Consider the following 21090-nt stretch of genomic DNA (forward strand, 5'->3'; position numbering starts at 1 on the left):
GGTGAATTCGCGGAAAAAAACAAAACCCAGCAGCAAAAATAAACTTCAGTGTTTAAAGTTGAAGCTTTTTCAAGTTTTTGTGGCGTTGGGTCGGAGGAAAAGTCAAAGATGGGGAAAGAAATTGAAACTTCTCCCTCTTTGTGGCAGTGAAAGTTATTCCAAATAGAGAGGTAAAGTAAATTAATGGAAAGTGGAGGATTGGGATTGACCTAACAAATTGTATATTTTATCATATATATGAAATCTTGTGTTGGTATTTATATTTTAGTGGAGCCCATTTGAGGGGTTGCATATGGGCATTGCTGGCTTCGAGCAATCTCTGTGTTCGTCTTCTTATAAAGGGGATTGTCAGCGGAGAAAGAGGATTATTAGAGACGGAGGATCAAGAGACTTCTACTATTTTCGTTTTTGTTCTCTTCATCAAACAAGATTCTGGGGCTTCTTCTTCTTCTTCTTCTTCTTCTTCTTCTTCTTGTGTAGTTTCTGAGTATATTATTGCCTGTGACATTAGGAACAAGTTTTGGGAAGGAACTGGGACCAGTAAAAAACCCATTTTCCTCTTTTGGGGATGATGGATCTGTCGATCTAACAATTTTACTCGCACATGTATTGCTGTGTCTCTTTTAGATCTCCGTCATTTTCATTTGGTATCATCCAGTAGAAGCTGACCCCAACTGGCCAGAATAGCCTAATTACAGTGAGTTTTCCATACTGTTCTCCGCTTATTTCCGTCTTTTTTTTTTCTTTTTCTTTATCGTTACTGTTGAGGAAAAGAATCTGTGGTTGATTTTTTTCCATCCCCCGTCAGTTTCAGTTTTCTCTCTGCTTAAATTATTGACTGTTCCTTGTTCTCCAACTTCAACTGTGGAAATGATTGAACTCTAGAATGTAGAGGTAGATTTTGTTCAGATTCTTGTTTCCCACTGCTCTTCCCCTTGCTCTTTGTTTCTATTTTCTGTTTGTTTGCTGGGGATTTTGAGTATTAAATAGGGGGGAATATGGGTTTGCCTTTGATGAACTGAGGTTTTAACCATTAGCCCTCTTTTCAATGTCTCTTCATTTTTTTGTGGCTCATCTTTGATTGTTGGGTCTTCAGGGAAGGATTTTGAGGTAGGATTGGTGTTAGCATCCATTTTGGATGTGGAGGAGGAATTGGAGGCAGGCTCTGGTGCAATGAGGGATGTTATCAAGCTTGATGGACTTTCTGAGGGCCTGCTGGCAGCCATCTGCTAATCGTCGCCGCCATCATCGGGGTGGTGGTTCTGATTCAGTTGGCTGCCAAGATGGGTTACTTTGGTACAAGGACCATGGCCACCACATCAATGGAGAGTTCTCAATGGCTGTTGTCCAGGCCAACAATTTACTTGAGGATCAGAGCCAGCTCGAGTCTGGCCCGTTGAGCTTGCTCGAGTCTGGACCCTATGGAACCTTTGTAGGAATATACGATGGCCATGGCGGCCCCGAGACGTCACGGTTTGTATGTGATAACTTGTTCCAGCATCTCAAGGGTAAGAGGAGTTTAAACACCCTGAATCTCTTAAATGCATCCTTTCAGAAGTTCGAGTGTGCTGCACGTATTAGCTTTAGAATTACTCACGAGTATTCAAGTAGCAGATACCATCAAACAAACTATAAATAAATGATTTAATGAGTCATTCCACACCTGTATAGCTTAATCTTTGAGACACTTGATTTCAAGTTGAGTCTGTGAAATGCTTCCTTTTGAAATTTAGGATTTTGAAATTTAGGATTTGTCGCACGTATTAGTTTTAGAATTACTAATTTACTATGGGGTTTAAGTAGAAGATACCATGAAACGAACTATAGCTAGTTTAACGAGTCAGCCTCAGTTTCACCATTTGAATTAGTTCATAAATAGCTTAATCTTAAAGACATCTGATTTCAAGTTGAGACTTCTGCTGAACATTGGGTGATATTTTGCTGTACCTCAGTGTTCGCCACGGAAGAAAAGACAATGTCTGTGGATGTGATAAAGAAAGCATTCCAAGCAACAGAAGATGGGTTTCTCTCTCTTGTCACCAAGCAATGGCCTCTGAATCCCCAGATTGCGGCTGTTGGTTCTTGCTGCCTGGTTGGTGTGATTTGTGGCGGGATGCTCTACATTGCCAACCTCGGCGATTCCCGAGCTGTGCTGGGAAGGCTCGTACGGTCTACCGGGGAAGTTCTTCCAATTCAGCTGTCAGCAGAGCACAATGTCAGCATACAATCCGTCCGCCAGGAGATGCAGTCTATGCACCCTGATGACTCCCACATAGTAGTGTTGAAGCATAATGTATGGCGTGTAAAGGGCTTGATTCAGGTACTTCCTAAGCATGTGACTCTGAGATTTTCAGTTTCTGGCTGTTTTTAAGTAGAAAGTGTATTAAATCTTGCTGTGCCATGCTTAGGGAAGGCGACTTGATATTTCATAGAATTCAGCTAGGTCGTGTTTATGTTTCGTGTTTGTATCCGTGCATCTTAGTTCATAAGTTATGAGGGTATGTCTACTATCATGGGAAAAGTCCATTTCGAGTAAGACCCTGAGAGTTCAACTTTCTGGCTATTTTTAAGTAGTAAAGAGTTTAAATCTTGCTGTGCCATGCTTAGGGAAGGCGACTTGATATTTCATAGAATTCAGCTAGGTCGTGTGTATGTTTCGTGTTTGTATCCGTACATCTTAGTTCATAAGTTACGAGGGTATGTCTACTATCGTGAGAAAAGTCCATTTAGAGTAATCTTTTTTCTTTTTTTTTTTTTTATAATTGGGGGTCGGAGTTTTGCTCCTCTATACCCAGGGGCACATGCACCTACCTCCAGGTCCGAATCTGGGAGACATCAAGGGTTTTTGGTATTAAGCTCACCAAACGGTTCGCACCTGAGACCCCTAAACTAGTATGACCAAGAGGCTTCAAGTCCTTGCCAATTGGGCCCCCTCTGGGAGCTCATTTCGAGTAATCTTTATGAATGTGTAAATCAAGTATAACCAGTGGAGTGGACATTTTTTTCCCTTATTAATATTTACCGACCCGTCCATCCATGTGTTAGAGCTTTTTAGATGTCATTGGTGAATGTTAGGTTGCTAGCACTTCTGCAACTATTGTCTATTGCTGTGTTATTCCGGGCTTTGTCATTCTTTTCTTAGTATCAGCCGAATCGAATCGAATAGGCATGTCGAGTCGAGCCAATTGATCCCGCATTCCATTGGCTGGAATGCTGTATCTTTAAGCTTATGGCAAACGATTAGTTTAGGTTAATGAAATCAGAGTTGTAAAATAACCCATTTCAGAATTAGTGCATATCATGAAATGTCTTTCTTACCATGAAGTCCGCTAGATTCATTTGTTTCTACATTGGTCTCATTCCGCTCTTTTGCAAAGAAATAAAGGAACTTTGACGTTCATTTCCCTCGATAGTGCGGGTGAATTGTTTTTGCTATAAGCCTCCTGTGACACTCCTAATATTGTATGGACAAGCCATTTGAAGGTTCCTTTTTAACTCGACTACAGATATCTCGATCAATCGGAGACGTATATCTCAAAAAGCCAGAATTTAACCGGGAGCCTTTGTATGCGAAGTTTCGACTCCGAGAACCCTTCAGTAAGCCTATTCTGAGCTCGGAACCAGCAATCTCTGTCCACGAACTCGATGTGAACGATGAATTTATCATATTTGCTTCTGATGGGCTGTGGGAGCACCTTAGCAACCAGGATGCAGTTGATATAGTTCACAAGCATCCTCACAGTGTAAGTTCTTTTGTCTCTCTGTGTAAAGTTCTTAAAAACTTGGTTGTTCTGATAATCCTCCTCTCCATCTATGTATGTATCATTTAGGGAAGTGCAAGGAGGCTGGTGAAAGCGGCGATGCAGGAAGCAGCAAAGAAACGGGAAATGCGATACTCGGACTTGAAGAAGATCGACCGTGGGGTTCGGCGCCATTTTCACGACGACACAACGGTGATCGTGGTGTTTCTGGGGTCGAGGGCAGGGGGGAGGAGCCCTGTTGTGTCAGTGAGAGGGGGAGGAGTGAATCTATCTGCAAAGTCGCTGGCTCCATCAGAGCAGAGCTCAACTCCATGAATGAAAATAATCAAAGCTTTCGAGTTTTTGAGTGCCCTCCTCTGGGATTCAGTGACCCCACCAAGTTGTATATCAAGGAGAGATGAGAGAAGGTTCACTTCATTGTTTAAATGCTCAGCTCAGCTCAGCTCAGCTCAGCCCAGTGTAACATTTTTATGTCTTTTTAACTTTCTAATTCTAAGAACTTCTGATGAAACTACACTCAAAATCTGGCAATACAGCTTCACACGTTGGGAGATTCTTTCTTTCTTTTTCTCCCTCCCCTTTTCCCTTTTGCCCCTTTTAGGCTTCTTGACCTTTTAGGTTTCTTGTCTTTGAGGGTAGAATTAGTGATTTTTTTTTAAAAAAAAATAATTAATTTTTTTAAAATCACTGTCCAAATGATATCTTAAAATTAATTTAGAGTGACTTTAAGCTTTCTAGTTTGTCAAATTTGATCTTGACAATGGTAAAAATGATTTTGGTTATAGTAAATATGATTTGCATGTCATTTTCAACACCCTAATTCAACTTCGGTTGATTCGAGCGTTTGAAGCTTGTTTATGTTATAGCATTAAAAACATATCAATTAAGTCTCCATTACATGTTATACAAATTTTTATTTATTAAATAAATTTTAGATTAAAAAACACATTTTGTCTAAAGTAACAATTTAGTTTATGAACTTTAGTTCGTAATGATTTAGTTCATGTATTTTCACTAAAGTGACAATTTATTCTTTGAATTTTAGCTTGTAATGATTTAGTCCCTCCAATTTAAAATATGTAGTAATTTAGTTCCTATCGTAAAAAAATTAATAAAAATTAAGTGTTAAATTTTATCATATAACAATTTAATCTTCCTAATCTATAAACGTTTTGATGCCTCTTTAGTTTATCAATCTATATAATATAAGAAACTTGACAAAAAAGTTTTACGATAAGAACTAAATCGTTACCAACTTTAAATTACACGGAGTAAATTGTTACATTGACTAAATTGTTACTTTAACGAAATTAGAGAACCAAAAATGTTTTTTAACCTAAATTCTAATAATTGATGCATTGAAATTACTTTAGGCCGATCTGGTGGTTAAATGGGGGGCGTTCAAGGAGTGGGTTCAAATTATGATGATTTTATCTGCTCGATAAAAAGGTATTAAGAACACCACCGAATTAAATTATACCATGAACTAAATTCCAAAATTAAAGGGAAAAAACCAATTTTATTTTTATTTTTCCTTTTCTATTTTTTGAAAATTAAGCTTAGAATAACTCTCAATACTTCCACTCATACATTCTTTTGTCTTGTCATCAATTTTTTTTTTAAAATGCATGTTTTTAGCTATAAAACATGACCAAAAATGAGGTGAAGAGGGGGCAAAGTTGGTATTAGCAGTGTAAGTGGAAACTGTTTCCCTAAGAAAACAATTAAAAGAACAATAAAGGTTAGAAGCAAAAGAAAGAAGCTTTTTTCACTTTTCTGCAACCACCAAATGACAATAACACACTAAAAAATAGCTCATTGGTTAAATTTCTAGATTTGTTTTCTTATGACCATCCAACCCCTTGATATTTTTTAGACAAAAAAATAATAAAAATAATAAAAAGATAAAAACTTGGGTAGGTGGCCATTAAAGAGCAAGTAGGTGGTGGAGATCAAATGCAGACTTGTAAAATCAATCCTCCCCTCAGTACAATGTCCAAAATGATTTATTGCAATTTTTTGGAAAAAAAAAAAAAGTTGTGTAGATTTTGATTAAATGGGTGCCATGTTCTTAAAGTGAAACACCAAACAGTTTCAAATTCCTTTGGTACATTTTCAACACACTATTTAATATGGTAGCTGAAACAAAACCAAAAAGGAACCCTAAAAACCAAATCTATAAATCAAAAAAATTGAGTCACTCTCAATGTCTAATCTTAAGGACCCAGTGAAGACAACTGTCTTGTTTTTATGACTTTTGCCTTCCATGTAGGGCCTGAATCTACATGAGAGAGAGAGAGGGAGAGAGAGAAAAAAAAATGTTTCAATCCCATTCATTTTGGTCTATTTTGGCCGCAGTTAGCAAAATTCCAACACAAATTCTATACACAAGAAAAACTCTTCGATACAAAGATGTGACAGCATTCAGTGTTAAAACAAAGGGGCTAAAACAGGCGTCTCTAGAGTATGACCAAAGTAAACATTTTGAAAGCTAAAAGCACCCGAGACGGGGCGGGGGGTGTTGTCATTTCCTTTTCTTTGTAATCATGTTTAAGTAAAGTAACATATCCAACCCAGATGAGTGTTTAATGATAGTAATGTTGTGGTATTGAAGAAAGATCCATTTATTAAATGGTGATGGGGAAAAGGGTGTGTTTTAATTAAAGGCTTCTGCTTCTGCCCCTCTCTCTGCTCTTAATATTCCTTTCAATGCTGCAGATGGGGCTCCCCCAATACATGATCAATCCTGCACCAGAATGGGACTCTAAAAATATCTTTTAATGTATTCAATATTTTCAAAAAGTTTCTCAACTAACTTCAACAATCTTAGGGCTTTGATTTTGGGGTTTAGGACAAAGCCTACTCATCTGGGCTGTTCCTCTTGTTGTCTAAAGTTGTGTGTTTAAACAATCTTAATGGCTTTAAATTTATAAACTGTTGTCTCACAAGAAGCAACAGTAACCTATCAGGGAATGCCACCTGGAAGTGACTAAAACTACAAGTTTAAACAAATCAATGGCTAAAATCTTTGAGTATGTTCAAGATCAAAGGGCAATCTCTCTAAATCTTAATATCTTCAGAACAAAACAGAAGCAACCAAAACTCATGACAGAAGCAGCATAGTTGATCATTCAAGTAAGAGGAGGAATATGGTTTATTCACAAGAGGAATATAAAGCTATAATTACTCAAAATTTTTATACATGGGTGGGTTGGGTGATGATCAATCGTCTCGGTGTGATGTCCGTCCAACTGCCCCTGCTCGAACTACTGGAGCAATGATCTAACTCAAGTTTTAGCGAAAATTAAGGAAATTTTTTTCTCTAGTAATTTACAATGCCAAGTCAACACAGTGGGGTAAGTGGAAGAATTTCACAGATCCCTTCTACATAAAGGGCAAGAGCCATGAGTAAGAAGCCATTTATCAATGCAGGGCAAATGGAACATGTGATGGCAATAGGGTAAACTTCTTACAGTCTCCCCAAGCTGAAAGTCCTGGGAAAATCGAATCCGAAAATACTATTAAGCAGCCATTTCAACGACAGAAGTTCTCTTGTTTATACGAAAGCAATAAACATAAAGATCCAATAAGTTAGAGCCTAACCTGAAGGCAAACTGAACAGCAGACTCTCTCCCCATAAGCATCTACGCTGTTGTTTTTAGATACAACGATCTTCGGGATCTTCTCGACTGAGTCTCCGGGCAACCCTTTAGCGCTACTTGTGTCGAAGATGTTCGGGATGTCATCAAAGCTTGCCTCTGTAGCACCCATCTGATTTACATCAAAACCAACACAACATTAGGTTCATCGTTCGTGAAGGTAGAACTGTTCAATTCACCAACCGCAATCAACGGCATTGGAAGAACTACCTGACTTTGAACTGCACTTAATATGGCCGGACCAATCCGTTCCCGAACCAGTCGTCCGCTGAGGAGGCTTGCAATGACATCAATCTACACAGAATTATATACAAAAGTGAATATGGGATATCAGAGACACCATTTCCCAACTCAAAAGCAGAGCAAAAAGATCACTTATGATGAGGAAAATTGAAGTGAAAGGCATTTAGATTGATATGTCGCTCAGATCAGCAAAGGATTTGGATAGGAAGTTTGCTCACCAGATAAAGAAGACATCCAATCCCCGATTCATCCGATTGCCAAAGAACCAAAGAAGATTCAAAGACTTCAATAGAGAAAACAGCTCCAGAAATTGCCCCAACAGCAGCTCCTCTAACAAATCCACTCTCTGTTTCTTGGCCAATCAATGCTCCAGTCATGGCTCCAAGCAACGTGCCCACTGCCAAACGCAACAAGAACAATTTAATTAACTTCAAACCAAATAATTTTCAGAAAAACGTGTTCTCTTTTTCTTCTCCTATGGGCAAATCCAAATTTCAAGATGGCCTCAAACGATTCTCATGAAATTGAGAAAAGAAACAACGAAGAAACGAGAAACAAACCTAGGGCGAAGAAGAAGGTGAAGATGGCGGACAAGATGTTGCCAAGAATCGCAGAAACCGCGTAGCAGCAAATTTCTCTAACCCTCTCGAAGAGATTCCCAAACGAAGGCGATGACGACGAAGAAAACCGAAATGGGTTCGCAATGAAATCCATGGAAAAATCAAAGGGTCGGTCCAGAATCCAAATTGGGGGGGTTCAAATAAAGGGGAAGAAGAACAAGGCTTGCCTTCGTGCTTAAGAAGGGGAAGACGGAAAGCAACCGCATCAACCAACTCGCATTTAAAGCTCTCTCTCTCTCTCTTTGGAAAAGTTTTCTTTTGCACTCCAAATTAAAGGATTTAAGCGCTAATAAATCATGGGATTGCCTTGAAAACGACGGAGAAGAAGGGCAAAAGAAGAAGCGGGGGTTGGTTTCTTATGACAATTTCCCCGATTCAACGTGTAGAACAGGGTAATTAATTGGTCCACAACAAATCGCAGCAATTTGCACCGAGTTCTCCAGATTTCTCCAAAATGGCTGTACATACAGAGAGAGAATTAGAATTGAAATTGTGATCGCATACAATTCCCCAAGTCGTCGTCCACATATCTACCGGCGATCAAGTGGGTCGACCCAGACGAATTTCCTCCATTATTTTAACTTCTCCTTTCACCTGATCTTTTCAGGCCGATTTTTCTTTTGGGGATTTGGGGATTTGGGGATTGCGATTTATATTTCATCTTTCCGGAGAATTTGAGGCTGCGGGGATTTGGTAATTCGATACAACAATTGTTGTCTTTATCCTTAAAAAATAGGTGAATTTTTTTTAGTGCGTAAACTGTAAGGAATGATTTAGGAAAGAATCGTTAGACATTTAACAAAAAATCAGGATGATATTAAAAGTTCTAAACAAAATTCAAACTAACTACAAATTAAAGGACTAAATGGATAAATTTAACCTAATTTTAATCTCTATTTCCTAATTTAGTTTATATTTGGTCTCTTAGTAGTGCCATTTTTTTTCTTTTTTTTCATACTTATAAATATTTGAAAGTTCAAATTAATTGGTTATAAGACACAAAAGTATAGTCCAGAGAAGTTAAAAGACGTAAATGGTTAAATTGAGTTAATTAATTACAAATGATAATTACTGAGATGTTACTTTTTTGAAAAGATAAATGAAAATTAAAATTTTAAAGTATAAGGATCTAGATTGATTAAATGTATAATATGATGGCTAAGGATAAAAATGAGACGAGAGATTAATCTTGTCATTTTTATATGATTTTTTTAGTTTATAAATTTCAATCGAAAGTTGTTCGGTATAAAATAAATATAAATGTTTTGGTCAAACATTTAGAAAGGGAAAATTGTAATAAGTACAAATAGATATGTTATATTTGCAATTATAACATATGAAATAAACTTTACAAATATGAAATATGACAATTCTGTAGGAGGGGTATTATCCTATCTTTTATTGATAGAAAGTGATAGATGTCAACTATTGATAATTAGTACGGATTGAAATATCTTATATACATTCCAAAAAACGGTGACGTATTAGCAAACCCTTTTAATTTTTGGTTAGATTTGCTAATATTTTAAGCTAAGTTGCTATATGTGCTACTTCCTCCATTGAAACGAAACCGTAAAAAGTTATCAATTGTTATCTGGCTTCGAGCTCTAGAAACATAAAGAGAATTTTAAAAAAAAAATTGATGATTTAAAATTAGTTTTTAGTGTCAATATGAACGTAGTTAAGAGATTAAGGTATTTTGTTCCTTTTTAAGAGAGGTCGAAGGTTCAATCTTTCATCTCTCCGTAGTAAAAATTTTAATTTCTAATTTATTTTGGATACATTAAAAATGAGTTGCGATAGGAGTCAAATCATATCTCTTTTAGTGTGTGGAGGAAGAAACTAGTGAGACAAATTTATTCATCTTCTATAAAAAAAAATGTTAGTATTTTAGTGGTGATTTTTGTTCACATATGTTTGTGTATACATCCAAGAGAGGTATGATACTTTTGCTAATATTTTAAAAATATATTAATTTTTACAAATTTTAAAATTTTAAAAATCTCTCAATTTTCTTCCCCCAACGGTTAATATCTTGTCATAAAATATGGATTTCACCGCACAAAATGAAATAGCACATACTTCATAAACGAGACACAACATAACAATTCATCCTAAGAATAGATTCTTTGTCCCTCTTCTCTTACTTTTTATATACCCGCTAGTGTTCGGGTCAGCTTGCACGTATCTCAATTAATCTGATGGGACAATTGTATGTTCTTCTATCTTTGATTGTCAAAAGAAACATCTTTCAAGGTTTATCTTTAAATTAATTATTGTTAACCAGCTTCATTTTAAGAATTTCTTTTTAAAAAAGCCATTTACATTTGCCAAAACAAAAACAAATCCCTCCTCTAACAAACATACAGGGAGGTCTAATAAAAGAAATATAGAGAGAGAGAAAAATGAAAATGGATTTTTTTTCTTTTAATTGATAAATAGAGATGGTATTATCTAAGTTTAAAAATTATTTTTGTTGAGTTTTATATATTTTCAACTTTTGTTCATATTAATTTTTGTATTTTCAAAACGTTAATTTTGATTCCTATTTGCAAAATTTTAACACAAATTTTATACACAAGAGAAACCATTTAGTAAAAATTTATGGCTACATTTCAAGAAATTTAATAGAATGAACTGTCGTGTTAAAATTATAATTAAAATAAATGAGATAAAAATGAAAATTAAGGGACTGAAATAGTTGTTTTTTAAAAGTACATAAATGAAAATAGACATTTAAAAAATACAGAGACTAAAATAAACAAAAGTTAAAAGTACAAGAATTAAAATAGTATTTTTTTCTTCAGACAAAGAATTAAAATAGTATTTAAACTCATTATCTATTTATATTAGATTATTGTTTTAAACTCACATGATTAGGCTTTTCATAATCAATATCCACAACCACTTTTTTAATTAAAATCACCTCAAAGTTTGGCCTCTTATTCTTATAAAAACAAAAACAATTTTAGTTTAATGTAACGACTCAATCCAATGGAGGTAGCAATCCCTTTATTTAATTGAGATGCTATCTTTCAATATCCTTTAAAAAGAAAAATAAATTCTTTATTTTTTTTTTACTTTATATATATATATATGAGTTCATTTCAACTTTAAAATTTTTATTTCATCAAATTGGACTTTGAAACACTATGAGTAACAAAATACTCATTAAAATATACCAAAACAATAATACAAAAGAAACATATGGAATTTAGCCAAAATTTTATATCTACAAAACATGGAAAAATTTCATCATTAGAAGAGATAAGATGATAGAAAAAAGTTAGGTGGGCTCTTTTTTTTTTCCCCTTTCTTTTTTCCCTTTAAAGGGAAACTTAAATTTCAGAATTTGTATTTATCAGGTTAGGGACTCTAATTTGAGATGTTTTTAGTGATACAAAAAACAAAAATTTAATGGGAGTTCTATGTGGAGGGTTAGGTATGGAATTGACTTTTAAGGAAATCAAATTAAATTCTGCTTGAAATATTAATTCCACAAGAATTGTATTTCCCACTCGCTATCTCCCACCAAATTCTTTGGGGATGTCGATGAAAATGTTGAGGTTTCAATTTTATGAAAATGTTGATACAAATAGATTAAAATAAATTAAATTTTAATTTAAACACTATTGTGTTCTTTCTACTTTCGACTTTAGTTTATTTTGAGTATGATAATTTTGAAATGTCTAATTTGGTCATTGTAATTTTAAAAAGTGGCATTCCTATTTACAAAATTTTATACAATGAAAACTCTTTAATACAAATTTATGATTATATTTTAAAAAATTTAGTGAGGGAATGTCATTCTAAAATTTTGATCGAAATAAAAATGAAAATGAATGGATCAAGACTAAAAAGAACAAAAGTTAAAAGTATACGACCAAAATAGACGTTTTGAAACTATATAGATTAAAATGAACCAAAGTTGAATATACATGATCCAAAAAGATATTTGAATCTTAAAATTTATTAATATTACGTCTATGTCGGTGGTATTTTGTTAACGTCATATTTTATTATCAAATTTTTTGCGATATTATAAAATGTCAGATATCAAACTTATGAATGTACAAAAATGTTGACGAAAAGTTTAGGATTAAGAAGCTGAAAAGGTCCTTCATCTAATTAATTTCCAACATGAGGACTGAAATATATTTCTGGCCAAACCACTATACACATTTCTACCATCAACTTTTATAAACTTTTATTTCTAAACTATAAAATAGATCAAATTAGTTTCTATCTATTCTAAAAAAAAATATATTGTTGTTGCCAAAATCTGCCTAAATTCCGAGATGTGACCTGTTAGGTCGGTGTGAGCTGTTCGAAATTAACTTTTTTTGTGGTACCTGCAAGAACAGGTAGGACACTCGACGTCCAAGTTAGTATGAATCAAAACTTAGACAGATCAATTTCAGACAGATTTTTATACCTGGTCTTGCGGGGTGGTGTTGTATTTATAGCCATCAAAGGGGTAGTTATCTGCCCCATCGTGATATTTTCTCGGGGGCGACAATCCAAGGACCATCGGTCTAAGGGGATGTCTTGGACCGTCCCCTCTTTCAAGGCATGGCATTTGAGGTGCTCTTGTTTGCGTCATAGTATTGTGCCCCGACCTGTTAGGTCCGCCTCCTCCCAACAGATCGATCCTCGGAGTTTACACACACATAGTTTTCATCTATTTTCAAACTAAAAATACTTTTCACGCATAGTTTTTTATAAAAAAAAATTAAAATTACAAAATGTAGGGCATCTCAAAATTTGACGTACCCTACTATAATTTATGGCAGTTGAAAAACTATATAAAAAATTAGGTATTATTAATATTTCAATCTTATAAATTTCTAGGGAAAGAGAAAAAAATAAATGGGAATTTTGTTTCAACTTTCAATTTTCAAAATAATTGACAATTCCCTTCGGACAAAGTCTTCAATGGCTACTAAACGACCGCGTTTCCATCTCTCTCTCTCCAAGCAAATTCCACGATGCCTATCGTAGACGACCATTTCAATCTCTCTCTTGCAAAATAAGTAAATTAAATATTGGTTTTTTTTATTCAACACGTGAAAGTATAGATTTGAACTCACGAGTTTTTGGTTTTTGGTCGAACATAGATGATTAGACTATGTTTAAGTTGGTCTAAATATTGATTGACTTACAAATTGACACGTCATAAATTCTATCAATATTTTTATATGTCTATGGATTTGATATCAACATAAAATATGTATTGACATTTATATTGTATCTTAAAAAATTAACAAAATATCATTAACATGTACATAACGTTAATAGCGTAGCAGTTAACGTGTTTTGGTCTTTTTCTAGATGTCAAAAGTTCAACCCCTCATCCCACGTTACGTTTGTTGAAGATGTATAGTTTTCAACCTGATCTTCATCATCTTTAATCTCCTCCCTTCGAAACACACATCACAAATTTCAAAAGCTACAATACCACACCCAAAAACTTTATTTAGCTCAACAGGGAGATAAAAGTACTAGAACCATTCCAGAGTGGAGTGAAATTTTTTTTTTAAGGCAAAATAAGATCGTCTTACCTCGTCTTGTACCAATGAGTGTTGGCGCAGTGACAAATATATATATACATACTTTTATGACAAAGTAAGATCGTCCTGTCTCGTCTTGTACCAATGAGTATTGATACTGTGACAAGAGATTTGGACGTTCACATCCAATATCCAAGTTAAGTTGAAGCCTCCTTTGTTCAGAAGAAAAATAAATAAATAAATAAAAATAACCGCCTCGCCTTTGAAAGAAGAACTTAAGAACAAGATCGACATGTCGGATTTTATGTAGGATATGCCGACAAAACAACCGCCAGTGAAGTGATTAAGAGTCATCTTGTCTTTGTATCCAATCTTGTATTTATTTGCACTTATGCGATTGAATAAGATGCATCTGAAGTTGAATCTAGTTTTTCTAATATTCTACTAAAAGTTTAAGAAAGATGATACAAGATTTGAATCGATTATTACCAATAATTAGATAGGTATAAGATTCTCTTCTTTCTTGTAAAAGTAAAGATACGAGATTTTTTTTTTTTTTTTTTGAAAACTGGGAGTCCTTTGCTCCTCAGGGGCACCCGCGCCCGCCCCAAGGTCCGGACCCGAGAGACACCAAGAGCTTTTTTGTATTAAGCTCACCAGAAGGTTTGAACCCGAGACCTCTAAGTCAGTATAACCCAGAGACCCCAAGCTCTTGCCAACTTGGTTGCCCCTTGGGGGCCAAGATATGAGATATTATTCAAATATTCTTTTTCCCAAGTTTTGGCAGTTTGTTGATATTACGGATAGACAACTTGTTTGTTTGTTTTCTACCTTGTTAAAAAAAACTTAATATATTAGATTTTTTATTATTTTTTTAAATATATTCGTGAGTGTTTAGGTGAATGTTTGGGCTCGTTTGTGCACACCTTAATTATTCTCATGAGACAACTACCTGATCCTACACATTTGGTTGCCAAGGCAATTCATAGGATAATAAAGCCTAGGTAGATGACCACCACGGTTCCCTTTACTAATTAATTCACCCTTAATGACCACTAGGTCAACCCAATGGTTTATATTAGAAAAACTTTTTTGTTTGGATTTCCAAGATTTGGATATAATTTTTAAAAACAATTTAAAAAAGAAAGAAGCTTATTTTTTAAAATGCAATGGGTACCAAATAGGATAAATAGGAATGCCTTAAGGCTTAAGCTATTACTTTTGCAGCCTATGAGCATGGTGTTGCCTGGGGTGGTGGTATTCAAGTTGAAAGGAAAACTGAAAGATGGTGTGACAGCCACTGACTTGGTCTTGACAGTAACTCAAATGCTCAGAAAACATGGGGTTGTTGGAAAATTTGTAGAGTTCTATGGTAATTTTCATATTCTTTACTTCTTTGTTAGCTCTCTAAAATGATTTATCCTGCCCTTCTAATTCATCAGAAAGCAAAAAGAAAAAAAAAAAATAATAATAATAAAAATACCTGTCATTTTCTTCTGCAGGGGAAGGCATGAGTGAAATTTCTTTAGCAGACAGAGCCACCATTGCTAATATGTCTCCCGATTATGGTGCAACAATGGGTTCCTTTCCTGTGGATCATGTCACCTTGCAGTATCTGAAACTCACTGGCAGAACTGATGAAACTGTTAGTCAACTATTTTAAAAATATAATCTTCTTTATTTATTTATTCATTATTATTTTTTGTTTGGGGGGGTGGTTGTTTTCTCTTTGTTATGACTAAACTGAAGTTTTTATTTAGGTTTGTATGATAGAGTTTTACTTGAGGGCTAATAAGATGTTTGTGGACTATAATGAGGTCAGTCCAGAACTTCATTCCATACTCATCAAAATGTATTCCCCTAGAAAACAGATGGTGAAAGATTTGATTTCTTTCAATTACATACCATATACTACTGTTTGATTCAGCAACTGGAAGAGAGAGTTTACTCCTCTCATCTAGAGCTCAATCTTGAGGACGTCGAACCATGTGTTTCGGGCCCTAAAAGGTACAGTCTCAGGTTCTTTTCCAATGTAGACTTCATTTTCATTTTCAAGACCAAACATGAAGTATAGACTCCAACAGACTTCATTTCCTGAGCTTAATTTCTTGCGGTTACATACCCATCAATATCAATGAAATTGAATTTATTTAAATCATGTTCTATGACTTCAAAATGTTGAAAATAATGATACTCTATAAAATATCAAAAGCAAAAGACTTCGACCTGACAATTGGAAAGATATCTTATCATGCTCGTCCTTTTCTGATACAACTGTTTGATAGTATAATCCGTTCTGTATAATTCACAAACTTCCTCCGGGAATGTAATGCTTCACAGGCCACATGATCGGGTCCCTTTAAGAGAAATGAAAGAAGATTGGAATTCATGTCTAAACAACAGGGTTGGATTTAAGGTTTACCAGATTCCTTTTTCTTTCAGATATCAAGTTTTTCCTTTCCAATATGCTCTTTCGGCTGTATATGCTTCTGGAATTGATTGTGCAGAGCTTTGCCATACCAAAGGAATCACAAACTAAAGTTGTGGAGTTCAGTTTTCATGGAAAACCAGCTGCGCTTAGGCATGGTGATGTTGTAATAGCAGCTATTACCAGCTGCACCAATACCTCCAATCCTAGTATAATGCTTGGAGCTGCTTTGGTTGCTAAGAAAGCTTGTGAACTTGGTTTAGAGGTGTGTTAGTTATTACCTTCTTTCTACCTCCTTTTCTTTGCCTGCATAAAAAAATTATATTCCTAAACACACCCTTGATCTCTTGCCCTCTCCATAGGTTAAGCCTTGGATAAAGACCAGTCTTGCTCCAGGTTCAAAGGTGGTAACCAAATACTTGCAAAAGAGGTGCGCACCATTAGACTCTCCTAATGCACTCCTGATGTTAGATGAGAAGTAAGGATAGAATCAAAAAATTTAACATGAAATGAACTACTCTAATTCAACTGGTCTTCTGAATGATAATTTTATTCTGTCCTTCTCTGGCTGCTGCTGTTGTTTTATGGAGGTTTATTTTTCTCTAAGTCATGAATTGCACTTCTGCAGTGGATTGCAGAAGTATTTAGATCAGCTGGGGTTCAATACTGTTGAGTATGGATGCACAACATGCATTGGTAATTCAGGCGATCTTGATGAAGAAGTAGCATCTGCAATTACAGAAAATGGTAAAGAAAAGTTAAGTTGTTCCCATTTGTACTCTTTAGCCTCTCTAGCTCAGGTGAGCGATCAAACCACTAATGTCATGCATTTGCAGATATTGTAGCAGCGGCTGTTCTGTCTGGAAACAGGAACTTCGAGGGCCGTGTACACCCTTTAACAAGGGCCAATTATCTTGCCTCTCCTCCTCTTGTGGTCGCCTATGCTCTTGCTGGCACGGTAAGATTTAGGTGGTCTAGATTTTCTTGAGTTTTCAAAGCCAAATCCTAGACCATCGAAGAATAAGCCAAACATTATGGTTTTAACAGGCCATTTTGTGGAACAAATATCATATTTCACATTGCACATCAAATTAACATCCAACTCAATTTTGATTCTCTTCTTTGTTTTATAAGGTTGACTAGACCAGTTCAAATTTCCTGATAGATAGATATTGCAAATCGGAGCACCCTCGTCCTTGAAACCTCAATGACATGTTCTTGTACTGAACTTGTTGATAACTTGATAGTGAGCTTCTGCTGCTATAGGTGCACATTGATTTTGAAAATGAACCTATTGGAGTTGGAAAGGAAGAGAAGAAGATATTTCTCAGGGATATTTGGCCATCAAGTGTAGAAACAACACGTGTAAGTTGCAAAACGAATACAATGCTCTAGAATACTTGAACAGGACTGAGTTCACTTTGAATGGTTCATAACTCAGATTTGAATCATCACACCACTTTTTACCTTTTGTTTGTTGTCACTTGTTATAGGTTGTAGAATCAAACGTCTTGCCTGATACGTTTTGGGAAGTATATGAAGCAATCGACAAAGGCAATTCAACGTGGAATCAATTAACTGTACCTTCTGGAACTTTGTACGATTGGGACCCATCATCGACTTATACACAAGAGCCTCCTTTCTTCAAAGACATGACCATGTGTCCTCCTGGACCCCATGCTGTGAAGGATGCTTACTGTTTGCTCAGCTTTGAAGACAGCATCACAACGGACCATATCTCACCATCTGGTAGCATCCACAAAGACAGCACAGCTGCCAGATACCTAATGGATCACGGGGTTAATCGAAAAGACTTCCATTCTTATGGAAGTCGTCGTGGCAACCACGAGGTGATGATCCGTGGTACTTTTGCCAATATAAGACTTGTCAACAAGCTATTGGATGGAGAAGTTGGACCTAGAACTATTCAATTTCCTACTGGAGATAAACTTTCCGTCTTTGATGCTGCCGTGGTACAGATATCACTCCCTCACGGCCTCACCTTTAGCAAGAAATCTGTTCATTTCTTTCATCCTTTTTCTCTTAATAAGTTTGATGGGTATATTTACTCTTGGCTCAATACTGAATTAACAGAGATACAGGAGTGAGGGTCATGATACTATTATCCTTGCTGGAGCTGAGTATGGAAGTGGGAGTTCCCGAGATTGGGCTGCTAAGGGACCAATGCTTCTCGTATGTTTTGATAGCTTCTATATTCAATGAGTATTTGTACTTGCCTTTTCAAGTAATAGCTTAGATATTGTATCCGTGGCAGGGAGTAAAAGCAGTGATTGCTAAAAGCTTTGAGCATACACATCGTAGTAATTTGGTGGGAATGGGCATAATCCCTATCTGCTTTAAGCAAGGAGAGGATGCAGAATCTCTTGGACTGACTGGCCGCGAACGCTATAGTGTTAAAATTCCAAATAACATCAAGGATCTCAGACCATGTCAAGATATTACTGTGATGGCAGCAGCTGAAAATAGGAAGTCCTTTCAGTGCACACTTAGATTTGATACAGAGGTACTTGAAATCAACTTACTTATATAGCTTCGAAATCTCAGCCTTGTAAAGATCAGGAAAGCTCAGGCATTGGTTAAAATGGGTGCAGGTCGAACTCACTTATTTTGATCATGGAGGAATTCTACACTACGTGATCAGAAATTTGATCAGCACACGAGAATAAGTCAATAACAAGGCCGGGTTGGATGATCAAATAATCTGAATGTAGAATATTTCCCGGAGAGCATTCCTCTTCTTATTCTATATAGTAACAATCAGGTCAGGTCTCCACATTTCTACAATAGAATTACAAGCATCCAGCATATGAACAAATTTTCTTTCGTTTTCCTGCTTATGTGTATGTTAAGAGTATTGGAAAGGATGGTAAAATTGAAAGAAGACAAGTGAGATACCTGTCAATGCCTGCCCTGTCCAGTGTCTGGAAAAGAAAAAGAGGAGCCCTCCCCTTCCTCTTGATTTGCGTCCTTGCTTTTTGACATTGATCAAATGCAAAAATGAATCTCTTCCAGCCTACGGTTAGTTGTTGATATGATCGAAAGTGATTAGCTACTTAGAGGTAACGGTAAAGTTGAACTTGCCGGTGCAAGAGCTAGTAAGGGTGAGGCAGCTATCGGGATTGCATTTAATTTGGCAGTTCATCATCTAATTATGCAGATGTTTAAGAAACAATTGGTCTGTCAACTACATCTGTAATAGTTCATGTCAGCTTTGAGTAGCAGGATTCGAAGTAAGAATTAGTCCAGCTACAGGAGCTTGATGACAAACATTTAACTGAATTTCACTTGCTTAAGTCATGCTCAGACATTTCTTTTATTAGAGATTAGAAAAAATTACAAGATGAGAGATATTCCCTGCCTAAACAAAGTTCTTTGGGATCACTAAAAAAAGAATATTGTGATAAAGAACTACAGAAAAAAAAAAAAAAAACTTTTATTCCATGACAAAAGCAATCGAATGAGCCAGAAGAGGAAACAAACATTCTATTGCATTCAATTTATTTGTACAGGAAAATCAAAACTCAGTCGTGTGTATACATATGAATAGATGGTCTAGACAATATTCACAAACCCCATGACAAAAACAGCCATCTACATAGAAGTTAAACACATATGACAGACCCAATTCGTAAAACTTCCAAACCCTAATTTTGCGATAATAAAATCTTTCAACTCCCTGAGACAATCCGGAGAGCCTTGATCTTGAATCTGTACCTAGGAGCTCTGGGAATAACCTGGCTAGGTCCGAAGTGGAACTGACCTGGACTGTCGGTAAGAGGAGGCCCGTCGTCGTAAACGTAGCCTACGAGATGGCCGCAGGCAATGCACTTGATCTTGGTGCGCTTCCGCTGGATTCCCCAGTAATTGAGGGTCTCGAAGAATGGTCTGAGCTTGTCCTCCTTCTCGAGCCTGAACTTGGTGGAGTCGATCGACGAAAAGGAAAGAGTGCCCTTGTTTCCGGCCTCGAAGTAGAAATCCGGCGGGAAGAGATGACCGGAACTCAGATTCAGATCAGCTCCGCATTGTGTACAGCAGTAGATGGAAGCCATTGTTGAAGAGAAATTGAGGAGGAGATTTTGTATGTACGTTACCGGATTTTAACCTCTGAAAACTCGGATTGTTCAACCGAAAACCTCGAGTTTGAGACGAAGATTGAAGGAAGCTTCTCTGATACGAAAGTCTGCTAGTCCGCGGCCAATGGTCATCGATGGAAATTGAGTCCAAAAAGACTGCAAATTGGATAACAATTACTATTCTAAAAATACTAAAATTTGATATGTATTTTCATTTCTTTTTTAATTGAATATTTATTTATAAAATTTGTGTTAGTTTTATAAATAGTACAAATTAAATTTAGAGAGTATAAGAAACAAGGAGTAGTAATTATAGTTTAATAAATATAAGGGTTATATCTGATTTTTAATTGTATTCATTTTGATAATTTTACTTTTGTTTTCTTTTCTAGTGCAATAAATATGGAATAGATGATTGAACCTCTCATATGCAAGGTGTTTGTGGGCTAACTTCATGTTGGATTGATAATTTTACTTAAAAGAATGACTATTGGATATTGACCTGATTTGATATTTTTAATTATACCATAAACAAAACCAATGAAAGATACAAAATATCACTAATAAAGAAAAAAAAAACCATTAATAAACACATAACATTAATAACCATAATTAATTTTTTTGTAAAAAGATAAAAGACTTATTTATTCATTTAAATAATTTTTTTAATATTTCCGTAACTATTAATCACATGTCGTGATGTTGTCCGCATTTAAAACATAAGTTGATGTTATAATTCATTAATAAATTTATAATAACTAAAATCTTAAAAAAA

The 21090-nt window shown here is 35.6% G+C and overlaps 4 protein-coding genes across 6 annotated transcripts; 2 read left to right on the forward strand and 2 right to left on the reverse strand.

The window, feature by feature from the left end:
* Window positions 1–285: 285 nt before the first annotated feature.
* On the forward strand, window positions 286–4317 carry LOC111014823 (putative protein phosphatase 2C 46). 2 transcript variants are annotated; one of them, XM_022289651.2, is made up of 5 exons: window positions 286–697; window positions 1097–1508; window positions 1953–2320; window positions 3507–3743; window positions 3831–4317. In XM_022289651.2, the coding sequence occupies exons 2-5, from the start codon at window positions 1181–1183 to the stop codon at window positions 4074–4076; spliced, it is 1179 nt and encodes a 392-aa protein (XP_022145343.1). In that variant the 5' UTR covers window positions 286–697; window positions 1097–1180; the 3' UTR covers window positions 4077–4317. The 2 variants fall into 2 exon arrangements, with proteins under 2 accessions (XP_022145343.1, XP_022145344.1); XM_022289652.2 differs by lacking the exon at window positions 286–697 and adding an exon at window positions 740–894.
* Window positions 4318–6867: 2550 nt separating this feature from the next.
* On the reverse strand, window positions 6868–8951 carry LOC111014900 (NEP1-interacting protein 2). The gene is made up of 5 exons (XM_022289763.2): window positions 8224–8951; window positions 7882–8060; window positions 7631–7714; window positions 7365–7532; window positions 6868–7255 (listed from the first exon to the last, which is right to left on the reverse strand). Exons 1-5 carry the CDS (start codon window positions 8375–8377, stop codon window positions 7133–7135), a joined length of 708 nt encoding a protein of 235 aa, XP_022145455.1. The 5' UTR covers window positions 8378–8951; the 3' UTR covers window positions 6868–7132.
* A 5048-nt stretch (window positions 8952–13999) lies between these two features.
* On the forward strand, window positions 14000–19535 carry LOC111014921 (aconitate hydratase, cytoplasmic). Of its 2 annotated transcripts, none has more exons than XM_022289791.2 (14): window positions 14000–15165; window positions 15296–15438; window positions 15554–15610; window positions 15721–15800; window positions 16134–16209; window positions 16301–16486; window positions 16584–16699; window positions 16850–16968; window positions 17058–17179; window positions 17488–17586; window positions 17715–18194; window positions 18316–18414; window positions 18497–18745; window positions 18834–19535. In XM_022289791.2, the coding sequence occupies exons 1-14, from the start codon at window positions 14958–14960 to the stop codon at window positions 18906–18908; spliced, it is 2109 nt and encodes a 702-aa protein (XP_022145483.1). In that variant the 5' UTR covers window positions 14000–14957; the 3' UTR covers window positions 18909–19535. The 2 variants fall into 2 exon arrangements, with proteins under 2 accessions (XP_022145483.1, XP_022145484.1); XM_022289792.2 differs by having other exon boundaries at window positions 16584–16651.
* Window positions 19536–19700: 165 nt separating this feature from the next.
* LOC111014922 (methionine-S-oxide reductase) lies at window positions 19701–20600 on the reverse strand. The gene has a single exon (XM_022289793.2). It carries the CDS (start codon window positions 20289–20291, stop codon window positions 19911–19913), a length of 381 nt encoding a protein of 126 aa, XP_022145485.1. The 5' UTR covers window positions 20292–20600; the 3' UTR covers window positions 19701–19910.
* Between the last annotated feature and the right edge of the window lie 490 nt (window positions 20601–21090).

The sequence above is a fragment of the Momordica charantia genome, assembly GCF_013281855.1.
Source record: "Momordica charantia cultivar OHB3-1 chromosome 10 unlocalized genomic scaffold, Mcharantia_2.0 BLBB01000010.1, whole genome shotgun sequence".
Lineage (NCBI taxonomy): Eukaryota > Viridiplantae > Streptophyta > Magnoliopsida > Cucurbitales > Cucurbitaceae > Momordica > Momordica charantia.